Below are 15,918 nucleotides of genomic sequence, written 5' to 3'. Positions count from 1 at the left end.
TGGGGCTGGAGGCCAAAACATATGAAGAACGGTTGCAGGAATTGGGCATGTCTAGTCTAATGAAAAGGAGGACTAGGGGGGGACATGATAGCAGTGTTCCAATATTTGAGGGGTGCCAAAAAGAAAAGGGGGTCAAATTATTTTCCAAAGTACCAGAAGAGACTGGACAGCCATTTGTCTGAAATTGTATAGGGTTTCTTGTTTGAGCAGGGGGTTGGACTAGAAGACCTCCAAGGTCCCTTCTAACTGATATTCTATATTCAATATTCTAAACAGAACCAGTACCTTCTTTATAGTACCTTTCCTCATTCTGTTTTAAGGCTTTCTTAAAAGAGGAAATTGATGTTCAGCTGCTTGACTGAAGTATTCTGACATATCAGATCCTCTTTGATGTAGCCTTGAAATGAAATGAAGATGGAAAATTTTTCATTCTTCTTACTTTCCTTGCACCAGAAAGTGGAAAAATTAGTTTTGCCAAGAAGCTTTTAAGAAGAAACTGGACAGCCATTTGTCTGGAATGGAATAGGACCTCCGGCTCAAGCAGGAGGACTAGAACACCTCCAAGATCCCTCCCAATTCTGTTATTCTATGTTCTAGAACAGGCATGTCAAACTCACGATGTCACATGACGTTGCATGACGTATCGTGATTTTTCCCCCATTGCCGGCAATGGGGTGGGCACGGTTTCGGCGTGAGGCATGCAGCCCACGGGCCGGCAGTTTGACATGCCTGTTCTAGAAGCTCACAGTCATTAAAGAGATGATACCTGGTCCTCTTTTAAGAGTTCATAACTATAAGGTTGGATACCATCTACCAACATGGTCTATAGTACATCTACAATCAGATAGATTCTGATAAGTTCTTCTTCCTGATTTATTCTGCCATTCCTCTTCCATGCAGACTCATTTTTCCTTCCTTTAGACTTTAGATATATATATATTAAAAGGGACCACAGACAGAATCAGCAAGGTCCTCCAAAAACACAACATCAAAACAGCATTCTACACAGACAGAAAAATATCCACCATCCTAAGAAACCCCAAGGACATAATTGGGTTAGAAAACCAAGGAGTATACGAAATCCCATGCACCACCTGCCCCACCACATACATCGGACAGACCAACAGAAGAATAAGTGCACGCATTGAAGAGCACAAAAACTCACTCAGAAAGGGAGAACAAACTTCATCCCTGGTCCAACACTTTGAAGCCACGGGACATGAAATTGATTTTAAAAAAACCAAAACTATTGCCAAAATTGAACATTTTAACAACAGAATAATCAGAGAAGCCATTGAGATAGAAAAACGCCCCCACAGCATGAATAAACGAGATGATACCTCTCGTCTACCAGCCATTTGGAAACCCGCCTTGATTGACAGACGAAGCCCAACCACCAAGAATGATACCAGACCCAAACTCATGATAACATCACATGACATCACCACCACACAACCATCCAAAAAGCAAATCCGAACCCACAACGATAAAGACACACAACCACAAAACAGAAACCTAACTACAGCTGCAACATCAGCCACTTTAAACCCCTCCAAACCACACAATAAGCAAACTGACACCCACTATAAAAACATGGCACCACCACAAACACGAAGCCGAACAAAAGCAGCACAACTCACCAGCTCAGGTCTGGAGCTGGCAGCTGAGACCAGCCCATCCACTCAGAACACACCCCCACCCAATCAGAACACCCCCACCATTCAAAACACACTCCCACCCAATCAGAACACACTTGGTCCCCTACCCAATCAGAGCACACCTCCACAGAACACACCCCCTCTGGCAGTTTAAAAAAGAGGAACAAACAGCCACATGCTTCTCCCAGAAGAAGGAAACAGAAGCCTGATGATGATGGATGGGATTCCATCGAAACGTTGCGCCTACACCTTTAATTCTACGCGGGGAAAAACCCGAAAAACCAAGGATCCACATACAGGCACCCGCGAAAACCTCAGAAAACATATATATATATATATATATATATATATATATATATATATATATATATATATATATATATATATATATATATATATATATATATATATATATATATATATATATATATATATATATATATATATATATATATTCTATTTTCTATTTTGTTCCAGCTATAGATTCTCCTGGTCATTTCATGGCTGACTAACGTAACAATGATAAAATGGAAATATAATGCAATCTAAGAACCATATGCACATAATTGGTATTACTGGCTAAGAGGCGGTTAGTGCCAAGATACGTGACAATGGCGTTTCAAAGAAAGAGAGAAAGAGAGAGAGAGAGAGATGGTTAAAAACACTATTCTCACTAAACCAGCCCAAACATCTTTCCAGCAAGATTTGAAACTGCTACAAGACTGTGTTTTCTGTGAATAGAAATGGCCAGCACTTGATGGGCAATGGAATTAAGAAATATATGCTGAGGATGTCTATGGAGATTCTCAGTCATCCAGGCCATGATTGTCCCAAAAGTGCTTTTTCAAGAGGCAACTGGACTTCTAGGTTTTCCTTGAAGATCTTTTGCTTCTCATCCAAGATGCTTCTTCAGTCTTCAAGGAAAAATGAAGAAAGTCCCATCCAGTTCTTCCTCCACATGTCCTTCATATGTTGCTCTTTCTTCCACACCCCAAAAAAGTTAAATCCTGACTTTGACACTCCTCTGGTCAACTGAAATCTAAGTGCTCTATCCACACATTTCCAATTGACATTTGTTTTGCCTGGGAGATAACGCAGGCTGGGTTGTGTAGGGGTGATCGTCTGCATGGTAGAGAGAAAGCTGTGATGAAAAAGGAGAGGAAGGCCTCCCTAAGGGGATAGAGGCAGCACTGCCAACATAAATGCTCAACAGAAATAACATGCCAGATATGTTTTCGGTGATTTATGCTGCACTCGTGTGCAAGCTTCTCTGGAAACTGCATGGGACCTGCTTCTGAATAACAAGCAGGAGGGGCTGGTAAGCGTGATTTGACAGCTCTTTCATTTAGCCACCTTTTCATTTTACCCAATTTTAAAAACCAGCATTTTAGCTCTGTCAATTATCCTCATTCCTCCTCCTTCATTGTTCCAAATTCAGGCAAAGAGGCAACAATTTGATTCTTAGTGGGCCATTGTAGAAGATGTTTCCAAGCACTTTATTTTTCCTTTTTAAACTCTACAGGTCAAAGTGCTGGAATTCATTTTTTTTTCTCATGGAAACTTGAGTGATCAAGCAGAATGCCTGGAATGATTTTTTTTTAAAAAAAAAGAATCGGCAGGCTTAGGTGGCTCAATTAGAGCAATGGTCTTGAGGTTGGGCAACCCAGTGGGTTAGCTTGATACGATGTTCCTTTGGTAGTAAAGTTCTGTGATCTAGAACGAGCATCTGCTAACCCACTGAAGTTGTCCCCCTAGTTATGTGAACCCAATCATTGTAGGACATAAACTATGGCTTAGAATATTGGTGAGCCCAGCTAATGGTTTATTCCAATCATGGTTATTATGCATATCATAAGCTTTGTGTAATGTGTGAAGGCCACTCGTGATTGTCTCCAGCAAATGTCTGATAATTGACAGCTATTCTCAATCTCCTTCTTTTTCTCTCTTTTTGTCTTGTACCTTTTCAGACGCTTCCATTTCTCATGTCCCGATAACCTCCATGTTGCCTGCAGTGAGAAATGATACAACCTGTTGCCTCTAGACCCTTGAAGCTCACAGGAAGCCCACCTTCTGCTCATCCTAAATGAAGTTGAGTTGGTGTCCTTCAGAGGATAAATGCTCATTGCAATCCAGGAGACCTCAACTGCCAGGAGCATGTCCATTCCACCTCTTGGCCTGCAAACCCAGATTCTGACGGATGGCAGATGGTGGTGACACCATGTAGAAGGTGCTGAAGGGGTGTCCTAACTGAGTTGCAATGGTTTTATACACTTCCCCATTTCCTAACGGCTTTCTTTCTGCACTGCATTCCTTCTCCTGGGGCTTAATCTTCCCATGCTATTGGCTCGGGGACCGGCTCCTGGCCTCTTTTGTGCCTACCACCTATGAGAAACGGCAAAGGGGAGATGACCCATGCTACTTCCATGCTCTTTGCATCATCATCACCACTCCCATCTACTTAGCGTTGCTGGTGGTTTCCCTTCCTTTTGCCCTGATTGGGTTCCTCTTATGGTCCCCTCTCCAGTCCATGAGACGTCCATACATTTATTCCAGACTACAGGACAAAAGCCAGATCAACGGATCCACCTTACTCACCGAGTGGAAGGCGGCCAGCAATGGGAAAAGCTTTTGTTTTAGCAGCGCCAACGTCTGCTTGCTCCCAGATTCCTTGGCGAGATTAAACAATGTTTTCAACACACAGGCCCGAGCCAAGGAAATTGGGCGAAGGATCCGGAACGGGGCAAGCAGGCCCCAAATCAAAATCTACATAGATTCTCCCACCAACACATCGATCAGTGCAGCAAGCTTCAGCAGCCTCATTTCGCCACAAGGTGGAGATGGCAATAACCGGTCGGTCAACACGAGCATTAAGAGAACCACGTCCATGGAGTATAAAGGGGACAACGCTGGCTCTAACCATGAAGATGGCAGAGACCCCAAAGCTGGAGGAGATGCTGGCGATGGAGAAGATGGTAACACTTGCATTGTGCGCATAGGTGGTGAGGATAATGGTCATGTTTCAGACCTAGAAGCCGACGGGATGGGAAGCCACATGAATAACAGCAAGGGAGCAGTCAACTGTTCACCTGAATCAGAAGCTGACATCCTGAAAAGTCAAACACCCAACCATAAGCAAAAGGAAGGGGATTCTGGGAGCTTGGATAGTTATACTGCCTCCCGAGAGTCCCTGGTGAAGATGCGCTCCGGAGATGGTCCAGTTGACCAAAGCACCGTGAACAGTAAACTCCTCTACAAGGCCTCTCTTATGAAGAAGACTTCCGTGAAGAAAAAGAAGAATATGGACGAGCCTTTTGACCACGAGATCTCTGCTTTCTTTCCTGCCAACTTGGACTTCCTCTGCTTGCAGGAAGTGTTTGACAAAAGGGCAGCAGAGAAGTTGAAAAATCAGCTGCACCGCTATTTCGAGTACATTCTGTATGACGTTGGAGTCTACAGCTGCCATGGCTGCTGTAGTTTCAAATTTGTGAACAGTGGCCTGCTTTTTGCCAGCCGCTACCCAGTTATGGACGCTGCCTATCACTGTTACCCCAATGGAAAAGGAACAGATGCCTTGTCCTCGAAGGGTGCCCTGTTTCTCAAGGTAAGACCCTCGTGGTACAGAATAAGTTCCCCTCTCCTGTGTATGACAACAAGGGGTGGAGACGGTTTGCAAATGCAGAATTTGCAGGGTGGGAACCTGGAAGTGAATATTCTTGTCCTCAAGTATGGAAGCTCACTGGAATTCAAGAGCATTGAGACACTAGGTCCACTCAACATGTTAGAGGAGGTTAAAATGAAGTTGTTGCTTCTTGAGGCAGCGTGTCGTGTGAATCCAACTATTGTCTCAGTATGTTATGCACTCCAGCTTCTCAAATTAAGAAATAGCATGAATCATTGGGTGGACATAGCATGTTATATGAGCACAGGGACTGGGTTATGTTAATCCAGCTTTAGGATTCAGCATGTCGTGTGAATCCCATGGAATCTGATAGGGTTTCTACCCTTTGAATATCTCTCTCCTTCTAACTTGAGAACTCATATTTCGATTCTTCCATAATTTCTGTGGATTATCAGCTATGTGTGAGTCTCTAATTTCCAGGAACACAATAGCAATTCTGGATGTAGCTGGAAATCAATTATCTCTTTAGCCTTCCTAAGCACAGAGCATAAACACAAGATGGACAAAAGCTCTTATATGGAGAATTAATGCAATATTTAGTGCCTTTCGTGGTGCTTTCCAACATGCTTATTGTCCTTTGTCCTTCCAGAGCTCATACCCACTGGAACAATTAATCTTAACTTCTTCAATTGTGTGACCAAATTAATGACCTTCAATAATGGTTTTATGTTGACTTTCTGCTTTTGCTTAGTTGTGGGGGTGGTGGTTGTCTAAGTTGATAGAATGGATCTGGGCTCGTTCAGTTTCCCTTCACTGATGATTTTCCCCTATGCTACAAATGGAAAATGGGACATTATTATTATTATTTTATTTATTATTTATTGAATTTTTATACCGCCCTTCTCCCGGAGGACTCAGGGCGGTGAACAGGGCATATAAATAGAAATACAAAAGTTAAAAAAGGATTAAATAATTGCCCAATTAAAACAATCAGAATATAAAACCCATTAAAACCCTAACATTCCCCCATCAGGCCAGGCCAGCTTGTTCAAATAGATGGGTCTTTAACCCGCGCCGGAAGGAGCGAAGATCCGGTGCCATCCGGAGCTCAACCGGCAGTTGGTTCCATAAAGCCGGGGCGGTCACAGAGAAGGCCCTCCCTTTGGGGGCCGCCAGCCGGCATTCTCTGACCGGAGGCACCCTGAGGAGGCCCTCTCTGTGGGAACGCACAGGGCGGAGGGGAGTCGACGCCGGCAGCAGGTGGTCCCCGAGGTATTCCAGACCCATGCCATGTAAGGACTTAAAAACCATCACCAAGACCTTGAACCTCACCCTCAACCTCACTATTTCATTGAAATAGTAACTTGTCTTCAAAAACAGTTTGTGAATGATTTAAGAATTGCTCCCAGGCCCTGTGTTCTGTGTGGGTGTGGGTGTGAGCATGCCCATGAGTCTCTTTGTTTTAATCGCCACAAGCTGATTCATTTAGGGTATAATCCTACAGTGGGAAGAGACGTGGGACCGTTTAGATTTATTTTATTTTATTTTTATTTATTAAATTTCTATGGTTGTCCAAATCAACCAAGTGACTCTGGACAGCTTACCATATTATTTAATAATTGAAAAGATATTTAAAAAAAATAAAAACATCCAACAAAATAAATACATATAAATATAAACAGCAACAGTCAGTGCTTTTTTTGTAAAAGAAAAAGGTGCCGGAACTCACACATGTCATACAACCCGCCTTGCCTACCCTACAAGGTTCCATCCAAAACAGGTGCCGGAACTCCGTTCTGAGCGTTCTATGAGAAAAAAAGCCCTGGCAACAGTGATGATTAATCTGTTAATAGTGAAGCCACGTTATGGGGGCCCTTCACATATTCCATGGCCCAGGCCCAGGTACACAGACAAGTTATTAGAGCTTTAGAAAAGCAAATAGGAATTTCATAGAATAACAGAGTTGGAAGGGAGCTTAGAGGTCATCTAGTCCAATCCACTGCTTGAGCAGGAGACCCTGTGCCATGTCAGACAAATTTCTGTCCAGTCTCTTCTTGAAAGCCTCCAATGATGTGAGCGCTCACATCTTCTGAAGGCAAGCCCTTCCACTGGCTGATTGTTCTCCCTGTCAGGAAATTTCTCCACAATTCCAGTTTGCTTCTCTCCTTGATTAGTTCCCATCCATTGTTTCTTGTCTTGTTGCCTTCAGGTGCTTTGGAGAATAGGTTGACCCCCTCTCCTTTGTGGCAACCCCTCAAATATTGGAACATTCTTATCAAGTCTCCCCTAGTCTTTCTTTTCATTAAACTAGACATACCCAATCCCTGCAACCGTTCTTCGTGTGTTTTAGCCTCCAGCCCCCTAATCATCCTTGTTGCTATTCTCTGTACTCTTTCCAGAGTCTCAGCTTTGCTATTCTGAACTCCGAGGGGAGAATATTCCAGACTGCTGTTTTCCCTTCCCTGATTCTTCCTGACACTGGAAAACCTCAAAAGGAGCATGATAGAATCCGTTAGGAAGGGACAGCATGGAGAATTCTTGGCAAAACTATTTTTCCCACCTTCTGGTGCAAGCAAAGTAAGAAGAATGAAAATTTTCCATCTTCATGTCATTTCAAGGCTACATCAAAGAGGATCTGATATGTCAGAATACTTCAGTCAAGCAGCAGAACATCAATTTTCTCTTTTAAAAAATAGCCTTAAAATAGAATGAAGAAAAGTACTATAGAGAAGGTACTGGTTCTGTTTAGAATATTGAACATAGAATATCAGTTAGAAGGGACCTTGGAGGTCTTCTAGTCCAACCCCCTGCTCAAACAAGAAACCCTATACGATTCCAGACAAATGGCAGTCCAGTCTCTTCTTAAAAGCCTCCAGTGTTGGAGCACCCACAACTTCTGGAGGCAAGTTGTTCCACTGGTTGATTGTTGTTGTCAGGAAATTTCTCCTTAGTTCTTGGTTGGTTCTCTTTGGCTAGTTTCCATCTGTTGTTTCTTGTCTGGCCTTCAGGTGCTTTAGAAAATAGGTTGACCCCTCTTTTAGTCCTTCACCATAACACTTTTACAATTATGCTTTGAGAGAAAGGGACCGTGAGTGGCAGATGATATTTGAGAGAAATAAGCACTCAGCAGGAAGCAAGTTAGCAACTGAATTGTTAAGGAGGAGGAGGAGGAGGCATCCTGGGCAGAAAGCAAACAAGGAAGATAATTAATTTCTTTTTAAGTGCTTCAGTCTTCTAGAGTGATATATTTCAGGAGGATAGGAGAGATGCAACCTTAGCATGAATTGCTGGGTCACAGTTTACAGAAACACAGGAAGGCAGGGGAGGGAGAAAAGAAGATAACGGTTAAAACAACGTTGAACAGAGAGTGTGGGAAATAACTAAATAAACGGTGGGAGTATTAAGAAGGAAGCACAGAGAAAAGAGGATGTGATTTTGTGGAAATGCCTCCAGGGAAGGTCTTAGAAGAGCAGGAGAAACCTGAAACCAGATCTTTTGAATGACATCACATCATCTAACAAGCTGCGGCGCTGCTCATGCTGCCCAGCGCTCTTATGATGGCAGACCAAAAACATAACCAAAGATCCACAAATTTCTCACCTTGGTTAACATGTGATTTATGAGTGCTCCTCACCCAGAGTCACCTGCTTCAGATGGCAGCTATAGAAACTGAGTACATAAAATAACAGAATAACAGAGTTGAAAAGGACCTTTGAGGTCTTCTAGTCCAACTCCCTGCCCATAGCAGGAGATTCTATACCTAGGGTAGGCAACCTTGGCTCTTTGATGACTCGTGGACTTCAACTCCCAGAATTCCTGAGCCAGCCATGCTGGCTCAGGAATTCTGGGAGTTGAAGTCCACGAGTCATCAAAGAGCCAAGGTTGCCTACCTCTGTCCTATACCATTCTGGACAAATGGCTATCCGATCTCTTCTTAGAAGCCTCTAGTCTTCTAGAACCGGAGGTGTTCTCTAGATAAGCAATGAAATATCTGCAGGAAAACAACCAAGGACCCCACAAAAACAGTGAAAGGGGGACAAGATGACTCTTTCGTTCAGGTTTTCAAAGTCAACAGCAGCCACAAGAACCTGCCCCCTACCCCCAAAAGTGGAAAGTGGACCCCTGCCTTCGTAAACTAAAAAGCAAGTCAAATGGATGTGATTGTGATTATTGCTCTGAAGACTCTCTTTTTGAGTACGCATCCTTTGTAAAGTAGAGGCCAGCAGTTAATTTGCAAATAGGATCTGCTCCTTGGAAACGTCTGAGATTTATAGCTTTGGTTCTCTACGTCCAATATGCAAACTCTTTGGAGAGATGGAAATCAAAGCAAAGGACTGAAAGGACAGCCAACATTGTGGAGACAGTGAAGACCATAGAAACACCAGCAGGTACCCCGACTCATGAATAACTAGAGCCATAGCATCCTACAGTCATCTTAAGCATTATTAGATATATCCCTCTTCAACTGGTTGATTGTGAGATACCAAGGAGTGAGTCATTGCATGCTATTTTACTAGATGAAGTTCCCACGAGCTCCCTGAGAAATTAACCTGAGGGATTGACCTGTTGGTCAATTTCTCAGCTAAATAACCTGAGGAATTTGCCAACAGGTTTATCTGGGGCCAGATATGTAATATTAAAACGCTCTGTACCCTGGCTGTAAAAATACAGTGAATTAATTCTGTCATCCCTGCGTGACATCTCAGAGCTGTTGTTTGAAGCATCTGCTTCAGTTTGCTTAATGATTGGGGTTGGTCCCCTGTGAAGTTATGACTCAGCCAGTGAAACTGTCCAAATGAAAGAAACAGAGAAAAGTTTCAAAGAGGGAGAAATTAACAGAAGGTACCATTTTTCCCCCCTTCAACAAGAATCATCTCACTCCCTAAGCAAGAACGAAAAGATTTTGTTTTATTTTTAATTCAAGTGGGTGGATTATTTTTTAAAGAAAAATAAAGACTTATCCATGGGATAGATTTCATCCAAATCGTGGCAGAAAGAATTTCAGATAGTAACAAATGATATCAGTGGTAGAATGAGTTGAGAAGAGGGACCAGGGAGAATTCATTGTTGATCCATCTAGTAAGTAGGATTTTATCAAGCATCAATAAAAGCTGGTAGAAAGCTTTTGTTTTGATCTGCTTTGAATCTCCAGAATGTGGTTGGTGCTCAAATCTCTGGCCCTCTTTCAGCATGTGCAGATAGACAATGCCCATGCATTTTCTTCAAGACTTATCTCCATATACTAAACTAATATTTTTCAAACTTGACAACACTTAAGATGTTTGGACTTCAGTTCCCAGGAATTCCTGCAGGGTTATTCTTGGAGCTGAAGTCCACATATCTTAAACTTGCCAAATTTGAAAAAAACTGCTCTAAATCTTCTACCTATACTGTAGCTTTAGCATTATATGTGTGTGTGTGTGTGTGTGTGTGTGTGTGTGTGTGTAAATTTTTTTAAATTGCTAAACAAAGAATTAAGGGAGACTGATATGCATTTCAAACTTATTAGTTTTCATCAGTCAGCCATACCCTTCTGAGATTCGAACCTGGGCTGATTGCACTTTAGGCAGTTGTTTTTACCTCTAGGCCACAGGATCTCTCTCGTTCTGTTAGCTGAGAAGCAAGGGGAGATATGTGTCACATGCTTGTTAACTATTTAGATTACCTTGCTAGGCCCCAAACATGGGACAAATCTTTCTTTCCTGTTTCAGCCTATCCTGAAGGCCATCGACAGGCAGTAGTCACACCGGTGACAGCTCATATTTGTGTAAATTTTTATATATATATATATACAGTCAGATGAGCTTCTCCTTATCCTCCTCCTCTTCCTCCTCCTCCTCCTCCTTACCCTTACCATATCCTAGAATCTGAATTACTTCTAAATCTTTGCCAGAAACAAAAACAGAAGCCACCTCAGTTTACAGAATGTAACTGAATGTAAACAGAATGTAGTTATTATCACTCCTTTTAATTTAGGGTCAAAAAAAGGAGGAGGAGGAGGAGGAGGAGGAGGAGGCCACTCAAAGGTGCTTTTTTATAAGGCAACTGGACTTTGGAACTGTTGAAAGGACTGCATTGTAGACTGAAGATAGATGGTGCCGTATTCCTCCCCTTCTTTTGAGAGAAGGCTATTCAACTTTGATATAGATAGCCTCTTCGAACAGCCCTCTTTTAACAGAGGGGGAGGGATATAGCATCATCTATTTTCAGTCTACAACTCAGTCCTTTCAACAGTTCCAAGAAGGCTCCACACCCATTTGTACTACTCAGGTGACCATGACGACACAGATAAGCCTCCAAATGGCCTCAACGGCTCTCTAGAAGAATGTAAATGAACAGCTGTCTGCAAGGAGTATAAATCCTTCCATTCCCCACCATCCGGGCAGATCTGAAGAAGCTTCTTGGATGAGAAATGAAATGTCTTCAAAGAGAAAAAAGAAAGTCTAGTTGCCTCATGAAAAAGTACTGTGCTGCCACCATGTGGCAGTTTTGGAGAAAGTACAATGTGGGCAGTCAGACCCTCCTACCTTATGATGTATTTCCTCTTCCCTCCCCTTTCTGGGATGGACTTCCTCCTCCTTTGTCCCTAGAGACTTCTCCTTCTCCATTAACCAGCAAACATGTTTTAACAGCAGTCATGTGCAGACACTGGGAGTATTACCATTTTCTGACTATTCTGGATCAAAGCCGTTGTACTGTAATTAATCCCTTGTTAAGACTTCTATGGTCTATATAAGCAGATGCCATTACCATTAACAGCTCTCTCTCCAGATAGTTGAACTCGTGGAAACACCTTTTATCATCTAAAAATACCTTTATTGCTTGTAGAGTAGGATACAACAGGTGGGGTGTGTTAAGTTGATGTCTGAAGCATTTCCAAGGTCAGAAAATGGTAATACTCCCAGCGTCTGCACATGTCTGCTGTTATCACATGTTTGCTGGTTAATGGAGAAGGAGAAGTCTCTAGGGACAAAGGAGGAGGAAGTCCATCCCAGAAAGGGGAGGGAAGAGGAAATACATCATAGGGTAGGAGGGTCTGACTGCCCACATTGTAATTTCTCCAAAACAGCCATGTGGTGGCAGCACAAGTACCTTTAAAGCAACCATGACCTGGATGACTGAGAATCTCCATAGACAAGAAGAAGAAGAAGAAGAAGAAGAAGAAGAAGAAGAAGAAGAAGAAGAAGAAGAAGAAGAAGAAGAAGAAGAAGAAGAAGAAGAACTTTTTAAGTGAATCTTCTCCATCCCAGCACTTTCCAGATGCTTCATGGCTAAAACTCCTACTGACTGAGGAATTTCAGGAGTTGGAGCCCCAATATTTCTAAAACTTTTCTTGATGCAGGCCATTGTTGTACTATTACTGATCAAGGTCTAAATGTCTTCCTCCAATCTGAGACTCTAGCTTGGAGTTTCAGTCGACAAAATGTGATGTGAATATCAAAAGTAACATCAAAGCAGGCTGCCGTGTGCTGACAGGGCAGCTCTTCAAAGAGAAAAACAGTCCAAAACTCCACTAGTGATGGTGTAGAACTTATTTAGAGATCAAATTGTTGGCTTGCTTATACAGAGACAGACGAACTGACCCACGAAAGTTTCAAAACTTTGCAGCTACCTCGGGCCCACCTCAGTTAGTGGATTTGTCAGCTTTTTAAAACAAGCTTTCTGCATTAGGCCTAGGCAGTAATCTAAATATTTTATAATGCACATGCTGCCTCTGCTAATGCAAGCCTTGGCCAGAATCCACCCTTCCTGGCTGTATTCGAAGATCTTCCTCAGCTCAGCATGTTTCAAATTGTCTACAGCTCCAATCATCTCCAACTAGGAGGGAAGCATGGAAGAGAAAATTAGGAAGAAGCATTTCTGGCTTTCTGTTATTAAGCAGAGCAAGAAAAATTGCTTTAATAATAATGTTCTTTGCTACAACAACAACAACAACAACAACAACAACAACAACAACAACAATAATAATAATAATAATAATAATAATAATAATAATAATAATAATAATAATAATGTGAATATCTCTTTCATTGCTTTTCCTTTTTCTTTGTTCTTCTCAATAACCAGTGTAGTGAAAAGGGAAGAGTTGCCACTTTTCACATTCATGGGCTGGACTGATAAAACACACTAAATCTTAGGTTTGGGCTAACAAAGAGTGATTCCTGCAATTATAGACCATAACAGAATAACAGAGTTGAAAGGAACCTTGGAAGTCTTCTAGTCCAATCCTCTGCTCAAGCAGGAAAACCCATACCATTTCAGACAAATGGTTGTCCAATCTCTTCTTAAAAACCTCCAGTGTTGGAGCATTTACAACTTCTGGAGGCATGTCATCCCACTGGTTCATTGTTATCGCTGTCAAAAAAAATATCTCCTTAGTTCTAGGTGGGTTCTCTCCTTGATTAGTTTCCATCAAACTAATGCTAATTGTCCTGCCTTCAGGTGCTTTGGAAAATAGTTGACCCATTTTTCTTTGTGGTAGCCCTCAAAGAAATATGAGTGCTCAAAGAAATAATCCATATTATGGCTTAGCGGGGTGTGTGTGTCTGCTTCATGCTCAAGTCAATGATTGGGTTTCCAGCAGCTGCAAAGTCTTCATTTTGAGTAGTCCTAGTGTGCTATGCACAACTAGTCATATTCTCCAGTAATTCCAGTAACTGTAAAATGAGAGGGTATTTTTCATTTAAGATGGAAGAAAATGTGATAGCCCTCATAATGTTATTAAAAGCCTTATTCTTCATGAATTCAGCTCATGAATTCACCTTCTAATATTGTGCAGGTCTAAGGTGATCACTTCAACATGTAGAATCCCAGCATTTAATAGAGTGCTGTGTGGTGTGCATAGCCTGAATCTGTGGCCACGTGGCTTTTTTCTAATGCTATGAGCAGGACGTCTCCAAGGGACCCACCTTCTGAGGTGGAAGAAGGAGGGCGCATTTCTCTCCTCGGTTTTCTAAGCTATTTGTGCCAGCACATCTCTACACCTTTGGCCTCAGTGCTTCAATTCACCCTCATGTTCTCTGCAGGAGCCCCTTGTCTGGGTTCAACCCAAATGCTTGTTCTGGTCAACTAAAGACCTACAAGCTGCCTTTACACCATTTGCTGAGCTTGGTTTATTTTAATCTTGATTAGTGCGTTTTTCTGGGTGGCTTAGTGCAGGGTGTGAAATCAGCCTTTTGGGTTAGTTTGTGAACCCTGAGAATGGGTGGATTTATAAATAGATCAAGCTTGTTTTCTAAACCTAACTGTTGAGAAGTGATGGCGACCAATGCCTTTGCAGGCAGCCCTGATTGCCAGCTCACAAGCTGGCACTCTGAAGACCCTGTTCAGAATCAGTTCTACAGACTGGTCAGCCACATTTACAAACACCTTATGGTTTTGTGGCAATAAAATGGAATTCTAAGATTGCCTCTTCCACCCATGATTAAGCTACTCAAATTGGAAGTCCCAGGAGAACCTTCTAATAGCTCCTCACTTAGGGTGGCAAGGGAGATGGAAGCTTCCAGTGACTATGTCTCTGCTGCAAGACGTCTCCTCAGGAATACCTCATCAGCTTTTTAGAAATAATTGAAGACAGAGCAATTGAGGACACCTTGTGACTACCTATTTGTGCCCTGTTTGTACATGTTGTTTTAGTTATTCTGGTCATCACAATACAAAAATAATGATGAGACCCTAGAAGGAGTGCAGAGAAGAGCAACAAAGATGATTAGGGGGCTGGAGGCTAAAACATATGAAGAACGGTTGAGGGAACTTGGTATGTCCAGTCCAAGGAGGAAAAGGACTAGGGAAGACACAATAGCAGTCTCCCTGCTCTTGAGGGACTTTCACGGAGAAGAGGGGCCCCACCAATTCTCCAAAACACCTGACGGCAGAACAAGAACCAACCGGATGAAGATCATTAAAGAGAGATCAAATCTAGAACTAAGGAGAATTTTCCTGACAGCGAGGACAATTAATCAGTGCAAGGGCTTGCCTCCAGAAGTTGTGGGTGCTCCATCACTGGAGATCTTGAAGAAGAGATTGGAGAGCCATTTGTCTGGAATGGTGTAGGGTCTCCTGCTTCAGTGGGGGAAACCTTGGAAAACCTCTTTCCTTTCAAACCTGTTATTCTACGTTGTTTTATATGCTGATGGTTTTGCACTGTGGATATTTCGCGCAATTGGATGATAACTTCTGAAAGTTTTTTGATTGTGGCAAGAAGAAAATTAATAAACAAACACACTGGGGAGACAGGCCTGTTGGGCAGAAGGTTAGATTCTGGATACAGGTTTCTGTTTTTTCAGGTTTGCCCTTGAAGTGGTCAGCCATTTTAGGAATGCATTTACCCCAAAATACAGTGATCATAAGCATCCTATGTGGATGGCCTGGAAGAATAGCCATACTTTTTAAAATACTTACAGAACATCACCCCAAGTGGGAGCCACACAGATCTCTGCGGGGGATGTCATGCTATTACCATGGGGAAGATGCACTCCTTAGATCTTTTCCATTGTTTCTCAACCTTAGTAACTTTACAATGTGTGAACTTCAACTCCCAGAATTCCCTAGCCAGCATGGCTTTATGGGGAATTCTGAGAGTCAAAGTCCGCACATCTTAAAGTTGCCCAAGTTAAGAGACACTGTGTTCGATGGTATTAT

The 15,918-nt window shown here is 42.4% G+C and overlaps 1 protein-coding gene across 1 annotated transcript in view; it reads left to right on the top strand.

Annotated features, from left to right (window-relative positions):
- Positions 1-3,915: 3,915 nt before the first annotated feature.
- SMPD3 (sphingomyelin phosphodiesterase 3) overlaps positions 3,916-15,918 on the top strand; it is a gene marked incomplete at both ends in the record, with an annotated part of 46,963 nt that continues 34,960 nt past the window's right edge. The window contains one exon of the mRNA XM_083370366.1: positions 3,916-5,259. Coding sequence (XP_083226492.1) covers positions 3,916-5,259 — 1,344 coding nt within the window. The remainder of the gene's footprint in view (positions 5,260-15,918) is intronic.

The sequence above is a fragment of the Vipera ursinii genome (genome assembly GCF_947247035.1).
Source record: "Vipera ursinii genome assembly, chromosome: 10".
Lineage (NCBI taxonomy): Eukaryota > Metazoa > Chordata > Lepidosauria > Squamata > Viperidae > Vipera > Vipera ursinii.
This window is presented reverse-complemented; position numbering and strand designations above follow the sequence as displayed.